This window comes from Leptonychotes weddellii, chromosome 4 (genome assembly GCF_054177405.1).
Source record: "Leptonychotes weddellii isolate Sample4059 chromosome 4, ASM5417740v2, whole genome shotgun sequence".
NCBI classification, from domain to species: domain Eukaryota; kingdom Metazoa; phylum Chordata; class Mammalia; order Carnivora; family Phocidae; genus Leptonychotes; species Leptonychotes weddellii.
Genome location: NC_138372.1, coordinates 24,928,113 through 24,955,001, shown reverse-complemented (window position 1 = coordinate 24,955,001; position 26,889 = coordinate 24,928,113). Strand labels below are relative to the sequence as shown.

The window sequence follows — 26,889 nt, the reverse complement described above, 5'->3', positions numbered from 1 at the left end:
TTTTTTTTAAAGATTTATTTATTTATTTATTTGAGAGAGAGAGAATGAGAGACAGAGAGCATGAGAGGGAGGAGGGTCAGAGGGAGAAGCAGACTCCCTGCCGAGCAGGGAGCCCGATGCGGGACTCGATCCAGGGACTCCGGGATCATGACCTGAGCCGAAGGCAGTCGCTTAACCAACTGAGCCACCCAGGCGCCCCTATGCTTACTGCATTTTTAATACCTTCTCTAGATTGCTTAATTCAAATCACTTAATGATAATATCTAGGTGTTATGTACATACTGAAGATACATACAATTCAGGTCAACAGACACTGTCTCCAGCTAAATAAAACCCAGTTCCTGCCATCAGAGAGTTCACACTATGGAGGCAGAGATAGATATAGAAACATAAAGAAGCATGATAAATTCCAAGATGTGCCATGGGAGCACAAAGAATTGGGCAGGGAAGAGCTGAACCCTGTTCTATAACAGGCTGGTGAGACAAGTGATATTCTAATCCCTTTGAACTTCCTTCTCCCAGATTCATTTGAAGTGGTTTTTAACCTGCAGAGCTCTTTTCTTTATCTCGGGGGGAGAGGTAGGGAGAGGAGTATGTACAGCTCTGTAAAGTCTAGAGAATAAGAGCCCTGAGAAAATTATTTCTGTACAGATACAGATTGGCTTGGATTTAATTTAAATAAACTGGCTCTCAAAAATTCTAAGAATACTAACTACTCACACAGTTTTGCTTTCATTTACACACAGATGAGAAAGCATCTGTAGCTCTGCATTTTATTTGCTATAAGCAAAAAGTGGTTTAAGATATTTAAGTATTCGAAGCTTGGTTGTATTGAGTCCTCACATGTCCCACTTCAGCCCACTGCAGGGTGTTTTTCTTTTTTCTTTCTTTTTTTTTATGATACTTACATAATTCTCCAAAAAGAGGGATTTTTAGTGGATAAATTGACATAAACTTTTCCTCTATTGACCATATCTGCTGAAATAGCACTTCATGGTTTGTTCTATTATTTCCTTATTTCCTCTCAAGCTTACTACTATTTTTTTTAATTTACGTATCTCTGCCACGGTCCTCTAAATGACCTTCTCTTTAGAAAACCAAATCAGCCAGCAAAAAAATTTTTAAAACCTTCCCCCAAAAAACAAAGCAGTGCTCTGATTCAAGGTTCACTGTGTGGGTTTCCAGAGAAGGTTGGTATGACTGTGATGAATGCAAATAATTTATCAGCCCTGCAATCAGAGACAGCAGTCAGCTGCAGGGCTTTGACAATAACATCTACAAGTGGTCCATATAGGGAACTGCTAGATTCATCACATCATACCTATGGGCTTTCTCTATAGAAAAACAACGTCTTTTTAGAACCACTTTTATGTATAGGCCGAAGTTGATCTGTTACATTTGATACCTGTGCTTTTTGAAGTACAAAGCCAGTGTTACTTAGAGAGGTGTGGGTTCCTTCATGCTGTGGCTTGGAGGCGTGCTCTCCTTGCTGACAGCATTCTCTAGTCTTTTAGTCATAAGGTGGTGGGAGAAAAAGTGAAGCAGGAGATTCTGAGTATATTATATGCAGCCATATAACCCCCTAGTTACAGGTTGTTGTTTTTTTTTTTTAATCATTTGCCTCCAATCTGCCTTTAAATATTATAAAGTTTAATCATTTAATGGTTTAATCATTTGCCTCCAATCTGCCTTTAAATATTATAAAGCCCTTGATGACTGGATCATTTTTGGTGACTTCATGGCAGAAGAGCTATTTTCAGCTATACGGGTGTTTTGATTAATACTCTCACTTGCTGCTTGGTTGTGAAAATGGCTTTGGACTAAACCTTAACAGATAGGTCTTTGAAACTTAATAGCAGCTGTATCCAATTAATGCAAACTTTTGATTTTTTAAAAAGTATCAGGTAGAAGCTAGAGGCATTAGAATTGTGATAGACTGGTTTCCATCTTTTCCACCTAGGTGACAAAAACTTGGGAGTTTTTATCTTTTCCTTCTCATTGCTCAGAAGAAGGAAAATTGAATGGATCTAGATGTCATCCACGATGGATGGCCATTTGTCTAGGTGAACTGGAAACCATTCTCCACTGTCACTTTGTTCAGAAAGTTCTGTGGTGAAAGCCTGTCTTCCCTTTGAGTGAAGTGGAGTGACCTGAAATAGCTCGGGGAACGGAAATTTGGTTGGTCCTTTCATGAGTAAAGATTGCTTTGTGATTTCAAAGGATTTTTCAGTTTAGGCAGGAAAGGCTCTTTCTAGCTGGTTACATTAGATTCAGCAATCTCCTCTTAATCCATTTGGCTTTTCTTCTGTTTCTCTTTTGCACATCTCATACCTCCCATTCAGTGCTCTCTTCGGTTTAATTCAGAAAGCCGTTTCTCATTTCTTAGTGAACTGGGAACTTTGCTTTTCTCTCCTGTCCTGGCCACCTTTTAGCCAAGGGAATTAATTAACATTAAGGAGCTGATTCAAATGACGACAACTCAAGTAATTCTGTAGTGGAGCTGACATCTTTTGCTAGGTTTTGTTAGTTTAAAAAATTGCATACATTTATTTAAATACTGGATAAATGTTTAAAATTAAATAATTCTTTGAATGCCTTCTATATGCCAAGCATTTTACTGAGCCTACAAATACAGAGATACAAGATACAACCCCAGCACTTAAACAGGGCAGAGTATGTGAGGTAGACAAACAAATATGATCCAGTGAGAGAAATTCTGTGGTAGAGGATATGCAGAGAGGAATCTCGGGGTAAGGGTTTCCTCAAGGAAGACTTTCTGGAAGAAGTGGTGCCTGTGCTAAAATGAAGTATAGTAACAACAAAAGTAATGGCAGCTAATATATACTGAGCTTTAACTACATGATAGGCATTGTGTTAAGTACTTTGCATAGCTTACCTTCCTTTATGTCTATCATAGCCGCGTGAGTTTAGATACTGTTACCATCATTCCTATTTCTACTCATGAAGAAACCAAGAAAAATGACCCAAGATGACACAGCTAGTTAAGTCGGCTGCATAGAGATTCAAACACAGGTGGTCTTATTTCAGGGGCCACAGCCTCAGCCTATAAGGTGGGAGACAGAAGATGGGTGAGATGGAATAAGGGTATTGATCTTGATATGGGATTTTCTTTTGGAAACAATGTTTGTTTTTTTTTTAAACTCAGATTTCCAGAAGGTTCTGTATGATCCTCACCTTGGAAACTGGATGTATTTTTTTTCATTAAACCAAGATTAAATGGGGGTGGTTTTCATAGTTCCTTTAACCTGTAAAGTATCAGTATTCTGCCTTAGGTAGGTAGATTAAAAAAAACATTTTCCTTCTTTTTTGCCTGAAAATATTGCCATCTTCTGCAGAGATTTATGGTTTTTCTCTTCAGCAATTTGCCACAATCCAGTACCTTTAAGGCTTCTTTAGTGACAGTGTTTACAGGAGGGGACTTGCTCTTCGGAGTAATTTTTTTTTTAAAGATTTTATTTATTTATTTGTCAGAGAGAGAGAGAGAGAGCACAAGCAGGGAGAGTGGGAGGCAGAGGGAGAAGCAGGCTCCCCACTGAGCAAGGAGCCTGATACGGGACTCGATCCCAGGACCCTGGGATCATGATCTGAGCCAAGGGCAGATGTTTAACCAACTGAGCCACCCAGGCGCTCCTCTTTGAAATACTCTTAATCAGAGAAGTGCTACAAGGCTCAGGTTTTGTGATCAAGTAGCTAGAAGCTTGTTTTCCATCTAGCAGACCATCAAGGGTTATCGTGAATAGTGGCTATGAGATATCTGTTGGGCAGCTGGTTCCATGGGGAGTTTGTCTTTGATAAGAATGGTCTTGGGGAAAAATGGAAATGTTACATACAGTCAAGGGAAAGAAGTCAGAATATGGACACAAAGCCTACTGGTTCTTATTTAGCAGTTAGTTTAGTTTCAGCAAATCACCTACACCACAACATTTAACAAACTGTGCTCTAAACAAAGCTAGGCACACAGCTAAGGCAATGAATGGTAATTATTTTCTTTTCAAAGGGCTGCTTTGTGAGGCTACTGCCACCTTTCAATCTAACCTGTGTGCTGCTGAGGAAAAAAGTGTTGGCGCTTTTGAAGAGGAGAGAGGGCACCGGTTATTACCCTGGCTTTTTCCAAACTTTATAATACCTGCCTGTGCCCTTCAGAGGATTTAGTTACCTCCTCTGCTTTGCTTTCTGAATGTGCTAACCCCCGAGGGAGAGAACTGGTGTGGAGTCACTAGAACCATTTTTGTATTTGTTAGTGGGTGTGCAGGTGACAGACATGCTGACAGTCAAAAGGAAGGTGGAGGGTGCCCCCTGAGGTGGTTTGTATTTGAACAGCTCCTGTGAGTTGTTTTGGGGATTGATAATATGCCTGCTTGTCTCATTTTCATATGGCAGCCATCTTGTCCAAGACCTATTGCTTCTGAGACAATGCATACTTTTGGTTATAGCTGTAGGAAGACAGTGTGGAGCCAGAGTTCAGTCACTGACTTCACCCAATTTAAGGCTGCTGCTTTACTGCTTGATAATAGTTCATTACAGGTATAACCATCAAAGGAAATCTTGAATGGATTCTTGACCATATTACAAAATTGTGAGATATCTAGAATAGAATTTTAGTTTCAATGAATGTTAAAAGTAAGTGCAAATTTTGCCTGTATAATGTTCTCACCAATCATTATTGTCCACAGAAACTTGGTTCCCCTTGCCCCCCAGTGGAAGACTGTACCAACTGCTTTTTTTTTGTTTTTTTGTTTTTTTTTGAAATAATACTGGCAGGGCATTCTCTCTACTCTCATTCCCACCATGCTAGCCCTTCCATTGGGATACAGTTTGATGAATTTGGTTCAAGTATGAATTCCCAGTGACCTTAACAGTATGGTTCCTAAGGTAATGGGCATTCTGTCTCTGCTTCCTTCTTGGTTGCCAGCCAGAGCAGTTTCCAAATTAGCTGGAAAAGTCAGGCTTGTTACGTGAGATTTACAAATGCCAGAGGCAACAGCACTGCCTCTCAGTGTTTCTGGAGTTGTTCATGGCTTCCGAAAGTATTTGATGAATTTCCTCTGGCAATAATTTATATATTCTACAGACTTTTCCCCTCTGCTACTTGGAATTATGAAACCTGGTCTAGATTTTGTGCTAGATTTATTAGAATTCTGTATTTTGAGAGGTGGTAATGATAAGTAAGCATTGGTAGCTCCAGAGCTTCCAGTTTTGGGGATCCTCCAGGTAATACATATGGGAGAGCTGTACTCTCTGCTTTGTCATGGCTTTAGAAGGAAAGGGATTGGCTCTGCCCTCCTGTACTCCACCTGGGTAAGCTTTCTACATGCTCCTACCAACAGTGAGTTCCAGACTTTCCCAAAGGTTTTTCAGTCTAAGGTTCTATGTAAGCCCTCTTTTGTAAGGATTTAATATTGCTTTTGCTTAGGCCCTGGGAGCAGAGCCAGGCTATGGTGGCGTGGGCAGGAGAGGAACTGATCTAAAATTGGAGCTTATTTTCATCTAACCTTTTATCCAAGTTACTTCTAGAATCCAATATTGACTCTACCAATGCTCCTCTGCTTCCTCCTCTGATGAACTCTTTTTCTCAAGAGTAACAACAATGAAAATTGAATCTTAGGTTAAGTTACTTTTCAAAGGTTAAATAATAGTAAATGACAGACCTAGAGCTGAATCTAGAACCCGTGTCTTTTAGCCATCGAAGAAGAAGAATTATGATCCACTGAATGGATGGGAAAGAACTGTTTTCCCCCCATATTTTTATTATTGAACACAAAATGGAGCAACATTTTTTTTAAATACAGTTAATTAAAAAAATAAGTCAGTCAAAATCCCATTAAGTAAACATGTGAACTGAGAGATCACAGTACCTCCTCTCCTTATTGGGAACTATTGGGATTAATTTTCTTAGCAATGCCGTAGCCATTTAACCTGCCCCATGCTTCACATTTCTTTTACTTCTGGTCACTGTCCAAGACATAAGTGCTTCTGACCATTTGTCCTCTCCCAGGCTCTAGTCCCTTGAGCTAAGACAGAGGATCAGATTGTCAGGTAAGAGTCACATGAATCAGAGATCTTACCCATCACTAAGCTCTAATAATAATTTTAAGAATATAGCAATCAAGAGGTCCAAGTGAAGTAGGGAGAATCTGAAACATCCTGTGTGAATGCCCAGGTTGTTCCTTCCACCATTGAACATGCTCTCTCTTGCCCAGAGTAATAGATGAGATCTCTGACTGAGGCTTCCAGGTCACCTCACAAAGCAGGGGGTGTTTGGGTTCTAAAATGTTTCTCTTTTATACCAGCAGATAATTGTGTAGCTTATGTGACATTCTTCATGGAACTATGGAAGAAAAAGACCCTTGCAGGGCAAACCAGTCTTATAGCTAACCCCTCCTCCACCCCCACTTTTGTCTCCTCTTCTTTCAAAGATCTGGATTTGACCAGAGCTGCTAGCAACAACCAGGGAATTAGAATTTTTTTGCTCCTTTCCCTTTGACCTTGTAATTCCCATAAATTGCCTTCACCATTTCCCCTGAGTCTAAATCTGTTCTCCCAAATTCCACAGATATCCTCTGTGATTTGCCTCAAAGCTTTCACCATTTATATCAAGGATGGATAGGCAGCAACCCTGTCATCAGTTCATCATCATAATTTTCCATCCTCTCCTTTTTTCTTGCTAGAAAGTGCCTTAACCGTTGTGATTTGCGTGTGTCTGACTTGACATTCCCGTATAACTTTGTGCTTTTCAACTCACATTTACCACCCCTCCCTTCTCAACTTTTTAACTGTGACAAGAATCCATAGAGTTATTAAACCCTCTCTAGACTCAAACTTATGAGTTAAGACATTAGATAGAATGTTCTGAGACCTGGGTTTCTCTTGGAGAAAAACATGGTTTTCCCTCTAGCCTGCAGGCGATGGTTGCTCATTCTTCCATCTCCCATGTACTTCTGAGTTTGGAGGTGGAACTGATGTCGTCATCACTCCTCACTGTCACTTCTGGCACAGTACTCCTCCAGTGTCATGGAAAAAGTTCTGCTCGTTGAGGTTTATGCCACTTCCTACCCTAGTCATTACTCATCTACCAACCATTATTCACCCCCCTCATTTATTATAGCATATGGGCCTCGTCTCTTTTTGAAGTCTTGTCAACGGCCTGGATGTCTTCAGTATGACCCACCTGATACCAGGCCACCTGGTTTCCTCCATATGCATAAATGCCTTTGTTTGTGCATTCATTCAGAAAGATATTTGGGGGCACCTGCAGTGTAATGTGCCAAGTGCCATGTCAGAATTGGGGGTACAGTAGTGAGAGAGAAAAAAAACAAAACAGACATGGACCTGTCATCCTCGAGCTTACAGTGTGGTTGTGGGGAAAACATTGAGCAGAAGATCACACAAAGAAATGTAATTTTGTAAGTGTTGTTGTTGTAATTGCTTTAAAGGAAAGGGGTAACAGGCCCAAAGAGTGTATAAATGGAGAGACCTGACTTGGCATGGAGGCTTCTCTAAGGAAATGATGGTTGAACTGAGATCTCATGAGTGGAGCTAACTGGGTAAAGAAGGGAGACAAGAGAGTTCCCAATAGAGGGGGCAGCATGCGCAGAGCCCAGTTAGGAGAGGGAGCATAGTCCATTTGGGGAATGAAAGAAGGCTGGTGGGTTGGAACATAATGACGGAGGGAGAGCCTATTACATGGTGGGGCCAGGAAGGTAGACATGGTCTAGATCATACAGGATCTTCTTAGGTTATGTTAAGGATTTTGATTATCATTCTAAGAGCCCTGGGAAGCCATTGACATTTCTGTTTATTTAAATTTTTAAAATTTATCTTTCAAAAGATAATACATGTACATTGTACAAATTCAAAAGGTATAAAAGTATATTTAGTGAACAAACAAGTCTCTCACTTCAGTCTCTCGAGCTACCTCCTTTCCCCTACTAAAGGCAACCATGCCAACTTCTTGAATATTCTTCCAAAAATAGTCTATGCATATATATGCATAAACATTATATTCTTTCCCCCCCACACACAAATTGTAGCATACTAGACACACTGCTCTGAACTTTTCTTTTTCTACATAGTGTATCCTGGATATCACTGCATACTAGTACTATATAGAGTAGCCTTATTCATCCCCGTAACTGCATGGATCTTCTTTAATTTATTTAATCGGTTCTCTATTGAGAAGTTTAAAAGTTAGTACCAATATTTTTTTCATTTCAAACAACATATAGTGAATATCTTTTTTTTTAAAGATTTTATTTATTTACTATTTGAGAAAGAGAGCAAGAGAGCAAGTGAGTGTGAGTAGGGGGAGGGGCAGATGAAGAGGAGAGAATCTCAAGCAGACTCGGTGCTGAGTGTGGAGCCCAAACACAGGGCTCGATCTCACAACCCTGAGATCACGACCCCGAGATCATGACCTGAGCCCAAATCAAGAGTTGGATGCTTAACTGACTGAGCCACCCAGGAGCCCCTACAGTGAACATCTTTGATAGCATGTCATGTATGCAATAATATATCTGTTCAGTAAATTCCAAATTTAACTACCTTTATTCTATAAAGGCTGAATTTCTTTCCTTCAGAGTACTTACATTAGTTTGCAATCCTACATTCATTATTGTGTCTGTTTGTTTTTTTGTTTTTTAAAGATTTTTATTTATTTATTTGAGAGAGAGAGAATGAGAGACAGAGAGCATGAGAGGGAGGAGGGTCAGAGGGAGAAGCAGACTCCCTGCCGAGCAGGGAGCCCGATGCAGGACTCGATCCCGGGACTCCAGGATCATGACCTGAGCCGAAGGCAGTCGCTTAACCAACTGAGCCACCCAGGCACCCCCATTATTGTGTCTGTTTAACCTGTCTCCCCATCTAAATTATTATTAAGCTCCATCAAAGCAGTGCCTAGCATGAAACAGGTGCACTGTAATATTTGTTGAATGGATGAATGAATAAAGAAATAAAGATAATAGCTAGGTGGGAAGAAAAGGCGCCTTATTAATTAAACTTTTGAGGTTATCTTTTACTAGACAAATAATTTGCATCTCTGTGAAAATCAAAATCATTTGTAACTTATCAATCTTCTATAAGTTAACATCCAAATTTAGGCTCTACTCACTTGTTAATAATAAGTCGAACAAAAGTACATTCTTAGACCAGGGATTGGCAAACTTTCTTACAGGGCCAGATAGTAAACATTTTAGGCTTTGTGAGTCTTAAGATAAAAGTCTCTTGCAGTTACTTACCTCTGCCATTGTGGGGGTGCCTGGGTGGCTCAGTTGGTTGGGTGTCTGCCTTCACAGGTTGTGACCTGGGGTCCTGGGATCCAGCCCCGCATCGGGCTCCCTGCTCTGCAGGGGAGCCTGTTTCTCCCTCTCCCCCTGCTCATGTACTCTCTCTCATTCACTCTGTCTCTCAAATGAATAAAATCTTAAAAAAAACCTTTGCCATTGTGGAGCAATAACAGCTGTGGAGAATATTTAAATAAATGAGTGTGACTATATTCCAATAGAACTTTATTTACAATACTAGACAGTAGCTAGAGTTGGCCTTTGAGCCATAGTTTGCTGCCCCTGGTTTATTGTATCAGTAGTGACATCCCTTCTTTCATTCCTGATATTGTTAATTTGTGACTGTTGTCTTTTTTTCTGTCATCAATCTGACTAGAGCTTTATCAGTTTTGTTGATCTTTCAAACCAGATTTTGGTCTCATTGATTTTCTCTACTTTTTGTTTTCTGTTTCATTGGTTACTCTTATCTTTATTTTTTCCTTTCTCAACTTATTTTGGGTATAATTTACTCTTCTTTTTCTAGCTTTTATGATGAAAGCATAGATCATTGATTAAAAATATATATATATTTTTGGCTGTTAATGTATGGCCTTCATTTTTCCAGATCCTTTGGAATGTATATAATATATATGTAGAAACAAAAAAAGCTTCGTTTTAAAAAATGTAAATAAGACCATCATATATAAATTTTCTACAACTTGCTTTTTAAATTTTTAGAAGATTTTATTTATTTATTTGAGAGAGAGGGAGAGAGAGAGAACGAGCATGAACGGGGGAAGGGGTAGAAGGATAGGGACAAGCAGACTCCGCACTGAGCGGGAAGCCTGAAGCAGGGCTCGATCCCAGGACCCAGAGATCAGGACCTGAGCCGAAGGAAGAAGCTTAACTGACTGAGCCACCCAGGCGCCCCCTGCAACTTGATTTTTTTTTAATTTAAGGTATCATGGAGATATTTCTTTTCTTTTCTTTTTAAAAGATTTATTTATTTAATTAGAGAGTGCTTATGCGCATACGTGAGCCGGTGGGGGAGGGACAGAGGGAGAGGGAGATAGAGAAAGAATCCTCAAGCAGACTCCCAGCTGAGTGTGGAGCCCAATGTGGGGCTTGATCTCAGGACCCTGAGATCATGACCTGAGCTGAAATCAAAAGCTGGCTGCTTAACTGACTGAGCCACCCCAGCACCCTTCATGGGGCTGTTTCTATTGCTGTATATACAATTCTACCTCATTGTTTTCAGTTGCTGCATAGTATTCTATACTATTTCTCTATTGATCGACATTTAAGTTTTTCAATTATTTCACCAGTACAAACCATACTATAATGAAATCTTCACAGGTGAGAAGTTCTTTGGCGTAGAGGTGCACAGAATATTTTTGTTAAATGTATAATTTATTGAATGTCTTCTCTTTGATGCTCGAAGGAATAAACTCTTTCTGTGTGATTTACCACACTAACTATATTTGGTGGCTCTTTGTTATGAATTTTCTTTGGGAAAAGTCTTCCCACATTCATTACATTTTTGAGGTTTTCCTCTATATGGATTCTCTGATGTTCAGCAAGGCTGGAGCTGTGCCTGAAGACTTTCCTATAGTTCTTGCAGTGATAGGATTTTTGTCCAGTGTGAATTCTCTCATATCCAATAAGCTCTTCACAAAGGCTTTCCCACAGTCATTTACACCAACAGGGTTTATTTTCACTGTGAGTTTTCTGATGTCCAGCAAACAGTATATACCTGAAAGATTCTCCACATTTATTTCAGTGATAGGGTTTCTCTCCTATATGTATTCTTTTTTTAGAGGCAGGGGAGGGGCAGAGGAAGAGAGAGAATCTTAAGCAGGCTCCACTGTGGAGCCTGATGCGGGGCTCAGTCTCACAACCCTGAGATCATGACCTGAGCTGAAATCAGGATTCGGTCGCTTAACGGACTGAGCCACGTAGGCGCCCCTCCTGTGTGTCTTTGATGACTAATAAGGGTTGAGCTCTTCCTAAAGGCTTTTTCACGTTCATTACACCAATACAGTTTCTCACCAGTATGGAGTTTCTGATGTTGTTCCACCATAATTGAGTTATCCCTGAAAGCTTTTCCACATTCATTACATTTAAAAGGCTCTTCTCCACTATGTATTCTCATGATGAGTAAGGACTGGGTTCTGAGCAAAGGCTTTTCCCAGTCTTTACATATTTAGGGTTTCTGACTGGTATGAATTCTCAGATGACTTAAAAGGATAGAGTTCTTTTTGAAAGCTTTTCCATATTCATTGCATTGATGGGGTTTCTCTCTACAATGAATTCTCTGATAGTAATTGTTGAGTCCTTCTTGAGAAATTTCCACATTGAGTACATCTATAAGGTTGTTCGCTTATGTGAATTTTGTGATGATTTAAAGGAAATGAGCTGTTCATAAAGGCTATCCCACATTGTTTACATTAATGGGTTATCTCACCTGTAAGATTTTTCTGATGGCTGGGCGCCTGGGTGGCTCAGTCGGTTAAGCGACTGCCTTCGGCTCAGGTCATGATCCCAGAGTCCTGGGATCGAGCCCCACATCGGGCTCCTGGCTCAGCGGGGAGACTGCTTCTCCCTCTGACCCTCTCCTCTCTCATGCTGTTTCTCTCTCGCTCGCTCTCCAATAAATAAATAAATAAAATCTTTAAAAAAAAAAGATTTTTCTGATGGCTAATAAAGGAGGAATTATATTTAAAGATTTTGCCACATTACAGTGCTGCTTCTCTGTGGAACTTCTGTTCTCCCATTCCAGGCCTGTATCAACGATGACACCTTATGTTCACTCTTCTGGAGCTGATCCTTCAGAAATATTTTGCTTTAGGACTGATGCCTTCGTTTCAAACCAGTACTCCTAGACTGTACAGGCACCCGACAGAGCTTTTCACACCTCCATCCAGGGCTCTACCCCTTGCTCCAGTTGGGCAGTTAATTTTGGTTTGAAAAAGAGAATCTCCTCAGATGCCCATGGTTTTCCAGTATCACATCCCTGTGCATGTCCACTGAATGTGTCCAGGTGTCTCCATTCAGTCTGGGTAGAGCTCACAGCCGCATGCCTAAATGTCAGTGATCCCTGGATGTGTACTCTTGGTAGTCTTGGAGCCCTCGGTCTCCTTAACTGTTCTCTTAGGTAAGGGCAGAAAATCCTGATAAGCCAATGGTTCCGGAGTCTAGAAGTCCAAAATAAAGGGTTGGTACCTTCTGAGACTCTGGGTAGAACACTTCCTTGACTCTTCTTAGTATCTGATGGTCACTGTCAGTCGTTGGTGTTCTTTGGCTTATAGCTGTGTTGCTCCAGTCTCTGCCTCTGTCATCACATGGCCTTCTCCCTGTGTGTCTCTCTAGGTCATTGATTTTAGACTTTTTTTATTTTCTAAAATAAGCATTTAAACCTATAAATGCCCCTCTAAACACTGATTTTAACTGCATCCCATGAATTTTTATATGTTATGTTTTCATTTTCATTCAGTTCAAAATATTTTCTAATTTCCCTCATGTCGTCTCAACCTATACTTGGGGTAAATTAGTATTCAGTCAAAGATTGAAAGGGACCATTATCCAGATAATGGGAGCTCTTTCTCTGTGTCGCTTCCTCCTTTCTGGTTGTTTATTCCAAAATTCTAGGTATCATAGTCACCTTAAACTCTGTTTCCTCAACTCAGCAAGTCTGCCCTAGTCTGCTTGGGCTCTCCTTCCCTGTGCCACTGTCTGGAGCACGCTTCCATACAGAAAGCCAGGGTGGTCATAGGGCTTACCTGTTTGTTTCCTTCCTCTTTGGGATCACAGTCCTAGACCACCTGTTGTTCATTGTCTAAAAACAATTGTTTCATATAGTCTAGTTTTCTAGTTGCTCATGGTGGGAGGGCAAGTCCTATGGCAATTTCTTCTGCAGGGGCAAAAGTGGATGTCACAGTACATTTTAAAAATCAAATAAAATAGTGGCTTACAGAAAGGTGCAGGTTATTTTCATCTGTGTGGACCTCTTCACTATGTTAAATGTGAGAGAATTATTCTGCGAAGAATGATGGAAAGTTGATGTAAAGGTGGCTGACAGTAGTCACTGATGTAACCATTTATTGATTTCAACACAGTCTGTATACTCAGCTGTTACCAAGATTCATACCATTGGTTACTGTGTAGGAAGGTGGATGAGGATATGAGGGGTATTTCTGTAGCTCTTGGTAGCTTCATTTTTTTTTTCGTAGTTGCTATTTCTTCATTTTTCTTAAGGAAGTTCTATTTTTTCTAGGTTTCTAAATTGCCTTGTCTGATGTTAGGTCTGTGCCAATGTCTCTCTCTTTTCTTTTAATGAACAATGGCAGATTGGCTTCCACAGCCCCTGCTCAGTAATCCAGAAGCCTGCCTTTATTTTCCTCTTCTCTCTCATTTGACTGGTGTCCACATTTAGTCTGCTGGACATTTTATAAATATTTCCTGGGAGTCAGGTTGGCTTTCACTGATTATCACATTGTTGCTTTGGTTAGTCAGAGCCCCCTTTCAGTTCTGTGTACATGCAGACATGATTATCCATGTCCTCGGTGTTTTGATTCTACTGCATATTTTCTGTATGTAATTTTAAAACATATTTTATGTTCTAACCCCAGGGCCAGGGCTAGGGTGAAGAAAGAACAGCTAGGGCACAAAATTTAAGGAGGCACTCGCTCTCAAGTTTGGGTAAGCCAACTCTATACTTGCATGACTCTGAGAGTGTGCACCTCCTTAAATTTTGTGCCTGAGGCACCTATCTTGCCTCACCCTGGTCCTGACCCTGTATAACCCTGACCATAGTTGGGTGCAGATACCTCTATAACTAAGACCTTAAAATGAACTCTGTATAACAGCTTTCATTTAGAACATGCTTTGACTTTTCTACATCTAAGAAAACAGAAGTGAGGTAATACTTCAGGAAAGTTAATGCCATGCCTGAAGTAATTCAATAGCCCAAGAGTTTATCCAGAAGCAACATTAGCTAGAATTTTGGACCATGTTATTTATGTTAACCACAGTAGGTCACTATTGTACTTCTGTTCCTTTATTTCTTATCATGACATGGCTTGTCAGTAGGAAGTTCATTCTAGCAGAATCCAGCTCATGATTAAACTCCTTGGTAATCTGACTACTGCTCTGGCTGATACCATGATGTGCAAAACTGCCTGACTCTGGCAAACAGTTGGTTAGAAAACGGATGAACCTTTAGCCTGGAAGAGGTTAAGAGTACTCAGTTTGTGTTGCTGCCAGTTCGGGGGTGGGGGCGGGGTAGTTATTCCATCCAGTTTTGCTACCTGTTCTTCTGGTCCCATAGTGGTCACACTCCCTGAGAAATGCCAGGATGTGAGTGGAAGGTCAAGTGGTGGGACTCCCCCCATCCCTCCATACGCTTCTACCAGAATAGCTGTTTTGTTTTTTCTGTTTCATGAACTGGAGTTCTGTATCAAAGGTCTGTGTGGAACGGACTCATTGAGAAGGGGAACCAGTGATGAACCGTGGGAGCAGTACTTCTATAAGCTAAAGTATCCTGAGCCAAAAAACACTCTATTTTGCTTCTTCTGTTCCACTTACTAGACAGCTTTCCCACCCTCTTAAAAACCACTCTTCAAAATAGCCTTAAATGTTGGTGTTCAGGGCTCTTTACAGAGCAGTAGTCTGTTTTTATTACATCTTAAAATGTTTTCATTCCTTGTTTTTAGATGCCAGTGAGAGCAGGTGCCAGCAGGCGAAGACAGAATTTGGAGTTGGCCTGAGATCTGGGGGAGAAAATCACCTCCGGCTTCTTGAAGGAACCCCCTCTCTCCAGTTGTGTTGGGCTGCCTGCTGCCAGGACCCTGCGTGCCATGCCTTTTGGTGGTTAGAAGGGATGTGCATTCAGACAGATTGCAGCAGGCCCCAGAGCTGCCGCACTTTTAGGACAGACTCTTCCAATTCCATGCTGGTATTTTTTAAAAAATTCCAAACTACAGATGATTTGGGCTTTCCACCTGAAGATGATGTACCATATATTCTGGGTCTAGGTTGGAGCAGGACATCTTGGAGGAGACAGAGTCCACCCAGAGCTCCACTCAGACCCACTGTATCTTCCAGGGACCATCAGAGCTTAACCAGGAAGCTTTGGAAGAGAGATAGTCCCAGCGAAGAAGTAACTACACATATGGTGACACAGCATTCTGAAATGAATGACTCCAAGGAAGTAGGTTATCTGAATACCAGTGGTTCCGCAGAGGTAAGCACATTATAAATAAGGAACAGAGAAACTTAAATCTGCTTTTACATTTGGCACACATGAGCAGTGAAGTTGGTGCTTGTGGGCAGCACTCAATGCTGAGGAGTGTATGTATAAAGCTGCCTGGTGTCATCTTTCTGGGTGCTGCCCAGATGTACAAGCATAATTGGACCTCAGAGACGTTCACTGCCTGCAAGTCTGACCATTGTTTTGGTAAAAGCAGAAGTCTGCTCATTATCTAGTCTAAGGTGGTTCTTAGACTACAGGTAAGTGCAGTTGTGTGGTGTCTGTCTTCACCAACAATTCCGCAGTATTTTCTGCCAGATTGCAAAACACTGGATAGATGTAGTTGCATTCAAGCTGTCCTCCCTCTTCCTCATCTCCCACGTGTAAACATAGTCCTTATGGGGTAGTTTCTATTCCAGTCGAGGTAGCCATTCCTGGCACCACAGACTAAGACCTGACCTACTGGGCTAGGGAGCCAGATGTGGCCATCAGCCAAGAGGTCTCTGGGGTGAGTCCTTACCAAGCTTTATATGCCAAGGGGGATACCACCAGTAGAGTTTATTCTGCTTATTTTGTTTCTTCATTGTGGATCTTCCTAGGCAAATGATTAAAAGGAGTGACTCACTCTGTGCTCAGCCTCCCTTGATTGCTGTGACTTATTTTTGTATTTGTTTTGTCCTAGTTGTCTCTATCAAGTTGAAGCCAGAGGAGGGATGCTACTACATGCCAGGCACTATGTGTGCTAATTGTTGTTCAGTGTCATTTTGCTTAATTTCCATAGCAGTATTTCCAAGTTGGTATTATCAGCCCCATTTCCCTAGTGAGGAAACCGAGGTCCAAAGAGGTTAAACAGTTTGTGCAGCTAATGAATAACAAACCTAGAATTGGAACCCAGATTTAATATTTTTTTTTGAGAATTTTATTTTATTTTATTTTATTTTATTTTATTTTATTTTATTTTATTTTTTGGACCCCAGATTTAGTATTAGGAAAAAACCTTTCAGTGCAAAATTAGAGATACAGTCTTAGATTTAATATGCCCATAAACATTTAGACATCTGTTGTCAACATGAGGTCCTTTTCTAAGCCCTGGAGATACAAAGGTGAACAAGATGTGGTCCATGCCCTCAGGGAGTTGACAGTCTAATGGAGACTCAGACACAAGTGTGTAATTATTGCATTAGTAGAGTTATGTACACAAAATTAAAAAATCTTAAAAAAAAATATCCCTAGTGCTTAGCTTAGTATAATACCTTGCACATAGTAAATGTGCAATAAATATCGGCCAACTGACTGAGCCACCCAGGTGCCCCTAGGCACTAGGGATATTATAGTAAACAAGAGAGACATGATTTCTGCCCCAGCAGAGCTTATGCTCTGGCAAAAAGCAGACAATACATTTATAATAATTAAATAATTATAAGTTTGATGTGGATTTGAGAGGATAAGTGCAGAGTTCTATCAGAGCATCCAAAAGGGACCTAATTGAGAATAAGGGGTAAGATTTACCCTAAGTAAAGAAAGTGTAAGTTGAGACTTGACATAGAAAGAGTTTGGAAAAGAGGCAAGCAGAGTGTTTTAGGCAAAGAGAAAACAATTTCAAGGTTTGTTGGGTCCCGTAGAGCATGGCAAGATCAGGAAGTTGAGAGAGGCTGGTCTTATTGAACAAAGTGAGCCAGAGGTGAAAGAGGAGGCTTGTGAGCTGTGGAGAGCCTTGAGGCCTTCTTAAGATACTGGTTTTTATCTTCAGATCAGTGAGAAGTCATTAAAGAATTTTAAGCATAACTTGATCAGATATGTTGCTGTGTGGTGAATAGATTGGAGAGGGGCAAGAATGTATGTGGAGGAATCAGATAGGAGGCTCTTCAGGCAAGGGAACCATTGCCCTAAAGAAAGGGTTTGAAGATATGGGGAAGGGGATAAACAAATCATTCCTTAGAGCAGTGGTTCTCAAACTTCAGCATCCATCAGAATCACCTGGAGGCCTTGTTATAAACAGATTGCTGGGCCCCAATTCCAGAGTTTCTAATTTAGTAGGTCTAGAGTAGGGCCTGAGAATTTGCATTTACAACACGGTTCTGGAGTGCCAGTGCTGCTGGTCTGAGAAGCACACATTGAGAACCACTGCCTTCCAGGGCAAGTGGGTTAGAATCCAGCGCAGAGGATCATTAGCCTTAAGCAGGAGGAGAGACATCTTCATCGTGATAGGAAAGGAGAGATGGGTGAATATGTAGCTAAGGTGGGTTTATAGTTTAGTAGGAGGGAATTGTGGTGGTTCTAGTCACATGCCTGTTCTTCTGAAGTGGGGTAGATCATTTCCTGAGAGTAGAAGCAGAGATAGGTGGAGGGGGCACGGGTAGGTAGGGCAGGAAAATCAGGTTTGGAGAGAGTGATAAAGATCTGAAACAGCCATTGTGAAGGGTAGGAGACGGCCAAGCAAGTAAGGAAATAGATTGGTGGTAGCACTGACAAAGGAAATTACGAATTTATAACAGTGGTACCTATCTCTGCAGTCGCATGAGTCTCCGCAGTAGCTCTTGGCAACCCTGTCAAGAAAAGGCTGATAGTTTGATTTACCCAAGGTTGAAACTTTGCCAGTCTTGTGCAGGAAGAAATTGGGGTGTGGAAATTGGAAGTTATTGTCAAGAGAGTGGATTAAGGAGAGACTATAAGAAGAGGCAGATGTGGGAGGGTCTGACAGAGATATGATAGAGTTTGGCATTCAGAGGTTTCCATCATGGGAGGCAGATATAGGGGGTACAATTTAAATGTGTGCTCTGGAAGACTGGAAGTAGTCATCAGGGGATGGGATATTTGAATTTAAGATTTTGGAGGTGGAGAAGTTCTGGTGATTATAGGAGCTAGGTGTAGCTATGGAAGAGGGTTGCTGAGGCAGAGTAGAGTAGGAATTAATTGGAGACAAGGAGCTCAAAGAACTCAGGAAGCTCAAAATAACATGTTACATGAGTTATCCATGTAGACACGGAGCTAGACATTAAGGATGATGATGATGATAGCAATAGCTAATGTTTACTGAGTGAGCACTCACTATGTGCCAGGTACTGTTCTGAACCCTTGACATGTTTTAACTCTTAATCTATACAAGAAATCCTGTGAAGTACTATTAACCATCTCTATTTTATAAACGAGGAAACTCAGGAAAAAAGAGGTTAAGGAGCATGGCCAAGGCAGCAATAGCTAGTATATGGTAGTACCAGGACTTGAACCCAGGCATTCTGATTCTATCCAAAGTCTGTCTGCTTAACCCTATTACTCTTTAGGCAGGGACTTGGGGTAAAGAGGAGTTTTGAGAGCCAGATGTCAAAGCCCTCATCAAAGTAGGAGGAGGATTGAGGCAGTGGGGAGGAGGCCAGCTGTGGTGAGAGCTGAAGTGCATCAAGATGGCAGAGGGGAGAGGTTTTATAGAAAAGCTAGAAGAGGAATGGTCTGCAAAGGGCATTGGGGAGGGGAGCAAATAAAATACAAACCCACCTTCAATCGTGAATTATGGGAGAGTAAGGAGCCCTCAGATTGCAGAGCTACATGGGAAATAATATCCTCAGGGAAGGGCACGCTCACAGTTAAGAATAGGGGGTCAGGGACCACTTTATGGGCATGGGACCTGTGTAGCTATACAAGTCCGGACACTTAGAAAGGCCCTGTTCCTGGTTTAATGCTCTGCTGTTATTGTCTTAAAATCCTTTTTTTTTTTTTTTAAGATTTTTAAAAATTTATTATTTGAGAGGGAGAGAGCGAGCATGAGCAGGGTGAGGGGCAGAGGGAGAAGTGGGCTCTCTGCTGAGCAGGGAGCCTGATGCAGGACTCGATCCCAGGACCCGGGATCATGACCTGAGCTGAAGGCAGACGTTTAACCGACTGAGCCACCCATGTGCTCCCATTGTCTTGAAATTCTTAATACTTTTTGAACAAGGGACCCCACATTTTCATTTTGCACTGTACCTTGTAAATTCGGTAGCCTGTTCTGCAGGAGGTGTAGGCAACAAAACATGAAATGACTGAGCATCTAGGTGATTTTTGATCATGGAAGAGAAATTCTAGGTGATTCAATGGAATTTTGGGTGAGAAAGAAAAGGAAGTTAGGTCTCACAGAGAGGAAGTATAAGTCATTTAGGGAAAATATTGTGGTGTAGTAAATGTTTAACAATTGGGTATTCCCTCCCCCCACCAAACAAAAACAAAACAAGTCCTGAGTTGTAGATGTTGCCAGTTCCCATGGTGTAAATAAAACCACCGTGATCAGTTTGGAGCTGCCAACATGAATCACTGAATAGAGAGTTGGGAGACATGGGCACAGCCAGCTCAGATGAGCCAGTTCCAGCACACTTCCAGATAATCGTGAGCAGTAAAATGAGAAATAGACCAGTCAAATGAGAAATATGGTTTATGTAGGCCTGACAGTGTCCTGGAAGACGGTGGTAACTCAAATTTGGGGCTTAGAGAATTCAGGTGTACCCTGGAAGGAGGATCCTGGGGTTGTGTTGCCTGGGGAATTCTTTTTCTTCTTGTTCACCTGCAGTGGACAGTGGCAATAAATTGCTACTAGTGAACAGGATCTGGAGTTTTATGGTCTAACAGGGAGAGTGGGTAGACATGGGGGGAGGAACATTGAACTTGAATTATGAGCCCCAGGAATGGGAGGGGGCCTTTGTGCAGTGTTGCACTGAGGCATTATGTAGATTGGCATCACTTGCTGAGAACTGCAAGCACTGTTAAAAAATAGGGCAAAGTGAAGTCTTCAGTTCCAGACAAATTACGTTTGACTTTATATGCCACTTTTAGGAGCTTGATTCTTATCCTGAAGGCCATGGATAACTCTGTAAGAGTGGTAGAACCACCTTGTGCATTCAGAATAATGAACTGGTAGGCATTTCTTTTAGGAGAGCACTTGCAGTTCAAATTTCTGCTTAATGCGCTAGGGAGAGAGAAAGAAGTGTATACACTGCAGATCTCTTTCTAATGAGGGATGGCTGGCTAGCAGTACTAGTTTTTAGTTTGTACTGTTTGCACTAAGGTAGGTCAAGCTACTCTGCATCCAAAGTGGTAAGAAATCATACCCTAAATTGCTCTTGTTTTGCCTGAGAGGCCTGCAATCCTGCAAAGGCATTGGGTTATCAGTAGCATTCTTCATTCCTTTGGAAACATACATATATTGTATCTAAGAGCAGGTATTATGGACCTTTTGCAATTCCAAAACCACCCCAACCCTCCACTCCCCCATTCTAACCTTACATGACTGGCTTATTGCATCAAGAGAAAAACTGGGCAGCCTGCATCCTTGTTGTGTGTGGGTGTGCAGAAATCCCTGCAATTGTACTGTTCCTTTCTTACAGTTATTAGTGCCTGAACTATAATACCTTTTCCTTACTTTTCCCCCCATAACTGCTCACTTTCTGCTCTAATCTCCTACGTATTCTGGTTCTTTTATCTGTTTATCTGGCTTTTACTGTGGGAAATGAATTTGAAAATGTGTTTGTTGGCTACTTTGCTAACTTAAGAAGCAAGAGGTGATGAAGGTTTTGGTGTGGATTGGTTAACAGAGCCTTGCTAGCTGGCACAACTTGAGCCATGTTGGAACGAAGTCTCAGAACCAGCTATCTCTTAGCTAACACTCCTGTCATCCCTCCACCTTTCTGACTTCAGGGTGGCCTTAATTTCTGCAAGGAGACTATGAGGAGACATAACTTTGTAACTAACAAAGATAAACCCTGTCCTGTTGTCCATCCTCAGCTTCAGTTGCTGAGAACTGGTTGGGATGTGTCTTTAAACCCCACTGGCTTTGCTGGTGCAGGAAGACACTGTTTTTACTGTAGTAGGATTTTTGTTAATGACAATGGTAGTTTTTGTTTTATTTTAATACAGTTGTGTCTCAAATCAAAATGTGTTGAAAGTCCAGTTTTTGTGAACCATTCTTTAGTATTAAGTAGTCACCTGGGTAGCATGTGTATTACCAAGGAGGGCCCCCTACCTGGACTATGATGATATGACCCTGATAAGTGTGAACATCCTGTGTGGGCCCTGTAGGCTCCTGATTCTCAAAACGGTAGCTTGTGATGGAGGTTTTTCGGGTCATCTTGAATTATGGTGTTAATCACGGGGTTGGCTTGCTTGATTAGGAGAGTGTAGCCCCAAGTGGGGCTGGGAGGAAGGGAGAAGGAAGAAGCGGGAGAAGGAGGGAGGGAGAAATGGCGAGATGGAGAAAGACAATGTGTATAGAAGCCTTGCATCATTCTGAATAAAGCTGCTTTGAAGATGAAACAGGTGTAGACACCTGAGGCATGATTATATGACTTATGGTTAGTTCGGAATTAGGTCGGTTATGATTTCTGTCAAGTGTCAGAAAAAATGGCCCAAGGAAATCTCACCCAGGTTTCAACTTTATATCATCCTCTACAAATTTTCATTATTACTTTGTAGTTTCTGAAGTAAAATCGTTTGCTCCATATCTCCTCTTCCTGCTTCTTTAAAAATTAATAATAATAATAAATAATAAATTTTTATAGAAGATTTTATTTATTTATTTGACAGAGCGAGCACAAGTAGAGGGAGTGGGAGAGGGAGAAGCAGGCTCCCCACTGAGTAGAGAGCCCAACGTGGGGCTTGATCCCAGGACCCTGGGATCATGACCTGAGCCGAAGGCAGACGCTTAACTGACCGAGCCACCCAGGCGCCCCAAATTTTTTCTTTAAAAATAAAAATCTGCCTGCCTTGCTTAAAAATATTTATACTCTTCTTCTATTTCTGGGAATCTATTCTAAAGCAGCAATTCCTAAATAAAGAGCTTCACACACAATGATGAGATGCTATTTATTTAATTAAAAAATGGAAGCAGTTTGTCTAATAAGGGGAAAGTGGGGATTGTGCAACCATTAAAAATGCATTTTTGGTTGTATGAACGGCTCTTTTGTTACTCCCTCTGCTTTCCACTCCAGCCACACCGAATGCTTGCTCTTCTATGGAGACCATACTTCTAAAAAAACTGCTTTATTGAAGTGTAATTGACATATCATAAACTGTATGTACATGTTTAAAGTGTACAATTTGATGTGTTTTAACATGTATGTACCCATAAAACCCTCACCACAAAAAAAGTTAATGAGCATATCCATTACCCCCAGAGTTTCCTCCTGTCCCTTTATAATCTGTCCTTCCTACTCCCTCCCTTATCCCTAGGCAACCACTAATCTGCTTTAGCTTATTATAGATTTTCTAGAATTTTTAAATAAATGGAATCATACATTATGTACTCTTCTTTTTAACAGCTCTATTGAGGTATAATTTCTATACCATAAAACTCACTCCTTTTTTTTTTTAAGATTTTTTTATTTATTTGACAGAGAGAGACACAGCGAGAGAGGGGATACAAACAGGGGGAGTGGGAGAGGGAGAAGCAGGCTTCCCGTGGAGCAGGGAGCCCGATGCGGGGCCCGATCCCAGGACCTGGAATCATGACCTGAGCTGAAGGCAGACGTCCAATGACTGAGCCACCCAGGCGCCCCAAAACTCACTCCTTTTAAGCATACAATTCAGTGATTTTATTAAGTATAGAGTTGTGTATTATCCCCACAATCCAGTTTGTTAACATTTCTATCACCCCAAACTTCCCTTGTGCCATCCCTACTCTCACTCCCAGCTCCAGGTATCCTCTAATGGGCTCTGTCTGTAAATTTGCCTTGTCTGGACTTTTCATATAAATGGAACTAGGTAATACATAGTCTTTTGAGTCTGGCTTCTTTCACTTAACATAATGTTTTGATGTTCATCTTTGTTGTAGTGTGTGTCACATACTACGTAGTATGTAGTTGGTTCCCTTTTATTGCTGAATAGTATTCCACTGTATGGATATATCATTTATCTATTCACCTGTTGATGGATGTTTGGATTGTTTCTGGATTTTTGGCTACATATAAAACTGTTAGAAATGTCTAGGTAAAAGTTTTTGTATGGGGATATACTTTAATTTCTCTTGGATACCTGGGAGTGGAATGGCTGGGTCATATTGTAGGTATACATTTAATATTATAAGAAACCTCCAAACTGTTTTTTCCAAACAGTTGTACCATTTTACATTCCCATTAGTAACCTATGAAAGTTCTAGGTGTTCCACATTCTCACCAAAACTTTGTATGGTGAGTCTAGTTTGGGACATTTTAATAGGTGTGTAATAGTAGCTCATTGTGGTTTTTCTTTGCATTTTCTTCATGACTAATGATGTGGAACATCTTTTCATGTGCTTATTTGCCTTTCATATATTTTTTGGTAAAGTGTCTGTTTATATTTTTCCCCATTTAAAAAAACTGGGTTATCCTCTTACATATATATTTTGCATATAAGTCATTTATCAACTATTTGATTTGTAAATATTCTCTCAATCTGTGGCTTGTCTTTTCATTCTCTTGGCAGTGTCTTTTGAAAAGCAGATGTTAATTTTGATGGTGTCCAGACAGTTTTATCAATTTTTTTCTTTATAGATCATGCTTTTGGTATTGTATTTTAGAAAGATTTTCTCCTAACTTTTCTTCTAAAAGTTTTATAGTTTTAAGTTTTTTAATTTAGGTCCAGAATGTTTTTGTACATGGTGGGAGCTATGGATGGAAGGGTTTTGTTTTGTTTTTTGCCATATGAATATCCAGTTGTGCTAGTGCCATATTTTTTCTATGCTTTCTCCACTGAATTGCTTTTCACCTTTATTGAAAATCAGTTTACCGTATGTGTATGAATCTATTTCTGGACTCTATTTGTTTCCATCGTTTTGTTTATATTGATATATTGTCTGTATCAACACACTACACTGTCTTTTTTTTTTTTTTTTTCTTTTGAGCAAACTCTAAGCCCAGTGTGGGGTTTGAACTCAGACCCATAGATCAAAAGTCGTATACTCTACCAACTGAGCCAGCAGGCGCCCTAACACTACACTGTCTTGATAATGATAGCTTTGTTTTTTTTGGTTTTTTTTGGTAAAAATTTTATTTATTTGAGAGAGAGAGAGAGAATAGGCACAAGCAGGGGGAATGGCAGAGGGAGAGGAAGAAGCAGGCTCCCCACCGAGCAGGGAGCCCAACATGGGGCTCGATTCCAGGACCCTGGGATCATGACCTGAGCTGAAAGCAGCCACTTAACCAACTGAGCCACCCAGGTGCCCCCATAATGATAACTTTGTAATAAGTCTTTAATTCAGATGATGTAAATCTTACAACTTTGTTCTTTGTTATCAGACATTTTGTGGCTATTCTAGGTCCTTTATATTTCCATATAAATTTTAGAGTCATCTTGTCAATTTATTTTTAAAAAGCCTTCTGGGATTTTGATTGGGACTATGTGCTGTAGCTCAATTTGGGGAGAATTGATAGCCTAATAATAATAGTGAGTCTACTGATCCGTGAATACAGTATATCTTTCCTTTTATTTACATCATCCTTAATTTTTCTCAGCAATGTGTTGTACTTTTCAGGCTACAGATCTGGCACATATTTTGTCACATTTATCCCTCAGTATTTCATATTTTTGGTGCTATTATAATTGGCGTTTTAAAAATTCAGTTTTTATGGGACGCCTGGGTGGCTCAGTTGGTTAGGTGTCTGCCTTTGGCTCAGGTCATGATCCCAGGGTTCTGGGATTGAGTCCCGCATCGGGCTCCTTGCTCAGCAGGAGCCTGCTTCTCCCTCTACCTGCCACTCCCCATGCTTGTGCGCTCTCTCTGACAAATAAATAAAATCTTTTTAAAAATGTTAAAATAAATAAAAATTCAGTTTTTAAAATGCCCGCCAAAAGAAGCGGTTTAAAAAAAAATTCAGTTTCTATTTGTTGCTAGTGTATATAAATACAGTTACTTTTTGTATATTGATCCTGTATCCTGAAACCTTGCTAAATTCACTTATTCATTGCAGTAGCTTTTTTTGTAGATTCCATTAGATTTTCTCTATTTAAAATCACGTTGTCTGTGAATAAAGACCATTTTACTTCTTCTTTTCCAGTGTGGATGCCTGTTATTTCTTTCTTGCTTATTGCACTGGCTAGAACGTCTACTACAATGTTGAATAAAAGTGGTGAAAGTATACTTTTCTGTTCCTAGTTGATGTGAATTTATATCAGGAATAAATGCTGGATTTTGTCAAATGCTTTTTTTTTTTTTTACATCCTATAGGTTTTTGTTTTCAGTATGTTAACATGGTGACTAACTTGATTGATTTTGAGTGTTAAATTACCTTGTATTCCTGAGATAAACCACACTGAGTCATGGTATATTATCCTTTCTATATATTGTTATATTTGATTTATGAAAAAAATTTTTTTTTTAAATATTTTATTTATTTATTTGAGACAGAGAGTGAGAGAGAGAGAGAGCACAAGAGGGGGGAGCGGGAGAGGGAGAAGCAGACTCCCTGCCGAGCAGGGAGCCCGATGTGGGACTCGATCCCGGGACTCCAGGATCATGACCTGAGCCGAAGGCAGTCGCTTAACCAACTGAGCCACCCAGGCGCCCGAAAAAAATTTTTTTAAAGATTTTATTTATTTATTTGACAGAGAGATAGAGAGAGAGCACAGATAGGCAGAGTGGCAGGCAGAGGGAGAAGCAGGCTCTCCACTGAGCAGAGAGCCTGATGCGGGGCTCGATCCCATGACCTGAGCGGAAGGCAGATGCTTAACCGACTGAGCCACTCAGGTGCCCCGATTTACTAAAATTTTATTACGAATTTTGAATCTGTGTTCATGAGTGATATTAGCCTGTGATTTTAACATCAAAGTAATGCTGGCCTTATAAAATGAGCTGAGAAGTTTTTACTCTTCTTTCATTTTCTGGAAAAGTTTGTGTAGAATTGGTACTATTTATTCCTTAAATATTCAGTATAATTCCCCAGTGAAGCTATCTGGACATGGGGTTCTTTGCAGGAAATTTTCATTTTATTTTATTTTATTTTAAATTTTATTATGTTAATCACCATACATTACATCATTAGTTTTTGATGTAGTGTTCCATGATTCATTGTTTGTGTATAACACCCAGTGCTCCATTCAGTACGTGCCCTCTTTAATACCCATCATCAGCTAACCCATCCCCCCACCCCCCTCCCCTCTAGAACCCTCAGTTTGTTTCTCAGAGTCCATAGTCTCTCATGGTTCGTCTCCCCCTCCAATTTCCCCCCCTTCATTTTTCCCTTCCTACTATCTTCTTTTTTTTTTTTTAACATATAATGTATTATTTGTTTCAGAGGTACAGGTCTGTGATTCAACAGTCTTAACACAATTCACAGTGCTCACCATAACCCTCCCCAATGTCTATCACCCAGCCACCCCATCCCTCCCACTCCCCACCACTCCAGCAACCCTCAGTTTGTTTCCTGAGAT

At 40.6% G+C, this 26,889-nt stretch overlaps 1 protein-coding gene across 5 annotated transcripts in view; it reads left to right on the top strand.

The window, feature by feature from the left end:
- Nucleotides 1-26,889, top strand: part of KIAA0319L (KIAA0319 like) — an 89,958-nt gene that overhangs the window by 15,335 nt on the left and 47,734 nt on the right. For all 5 annotated transcript variants that reach the window (XM_081818063.1, XM_081818064.1, XM_081818062.1 and 2 more), the window contains exon 3: nt 14,990-15,519. In XM_081818063.1, the coding sequence (XP_081674189.1) occupies nt 14,990-15,519 (530 nt within the window). The remainder of the gene's footprint in view (nt 1-14,989; nt 15,520-26,889) is intronic.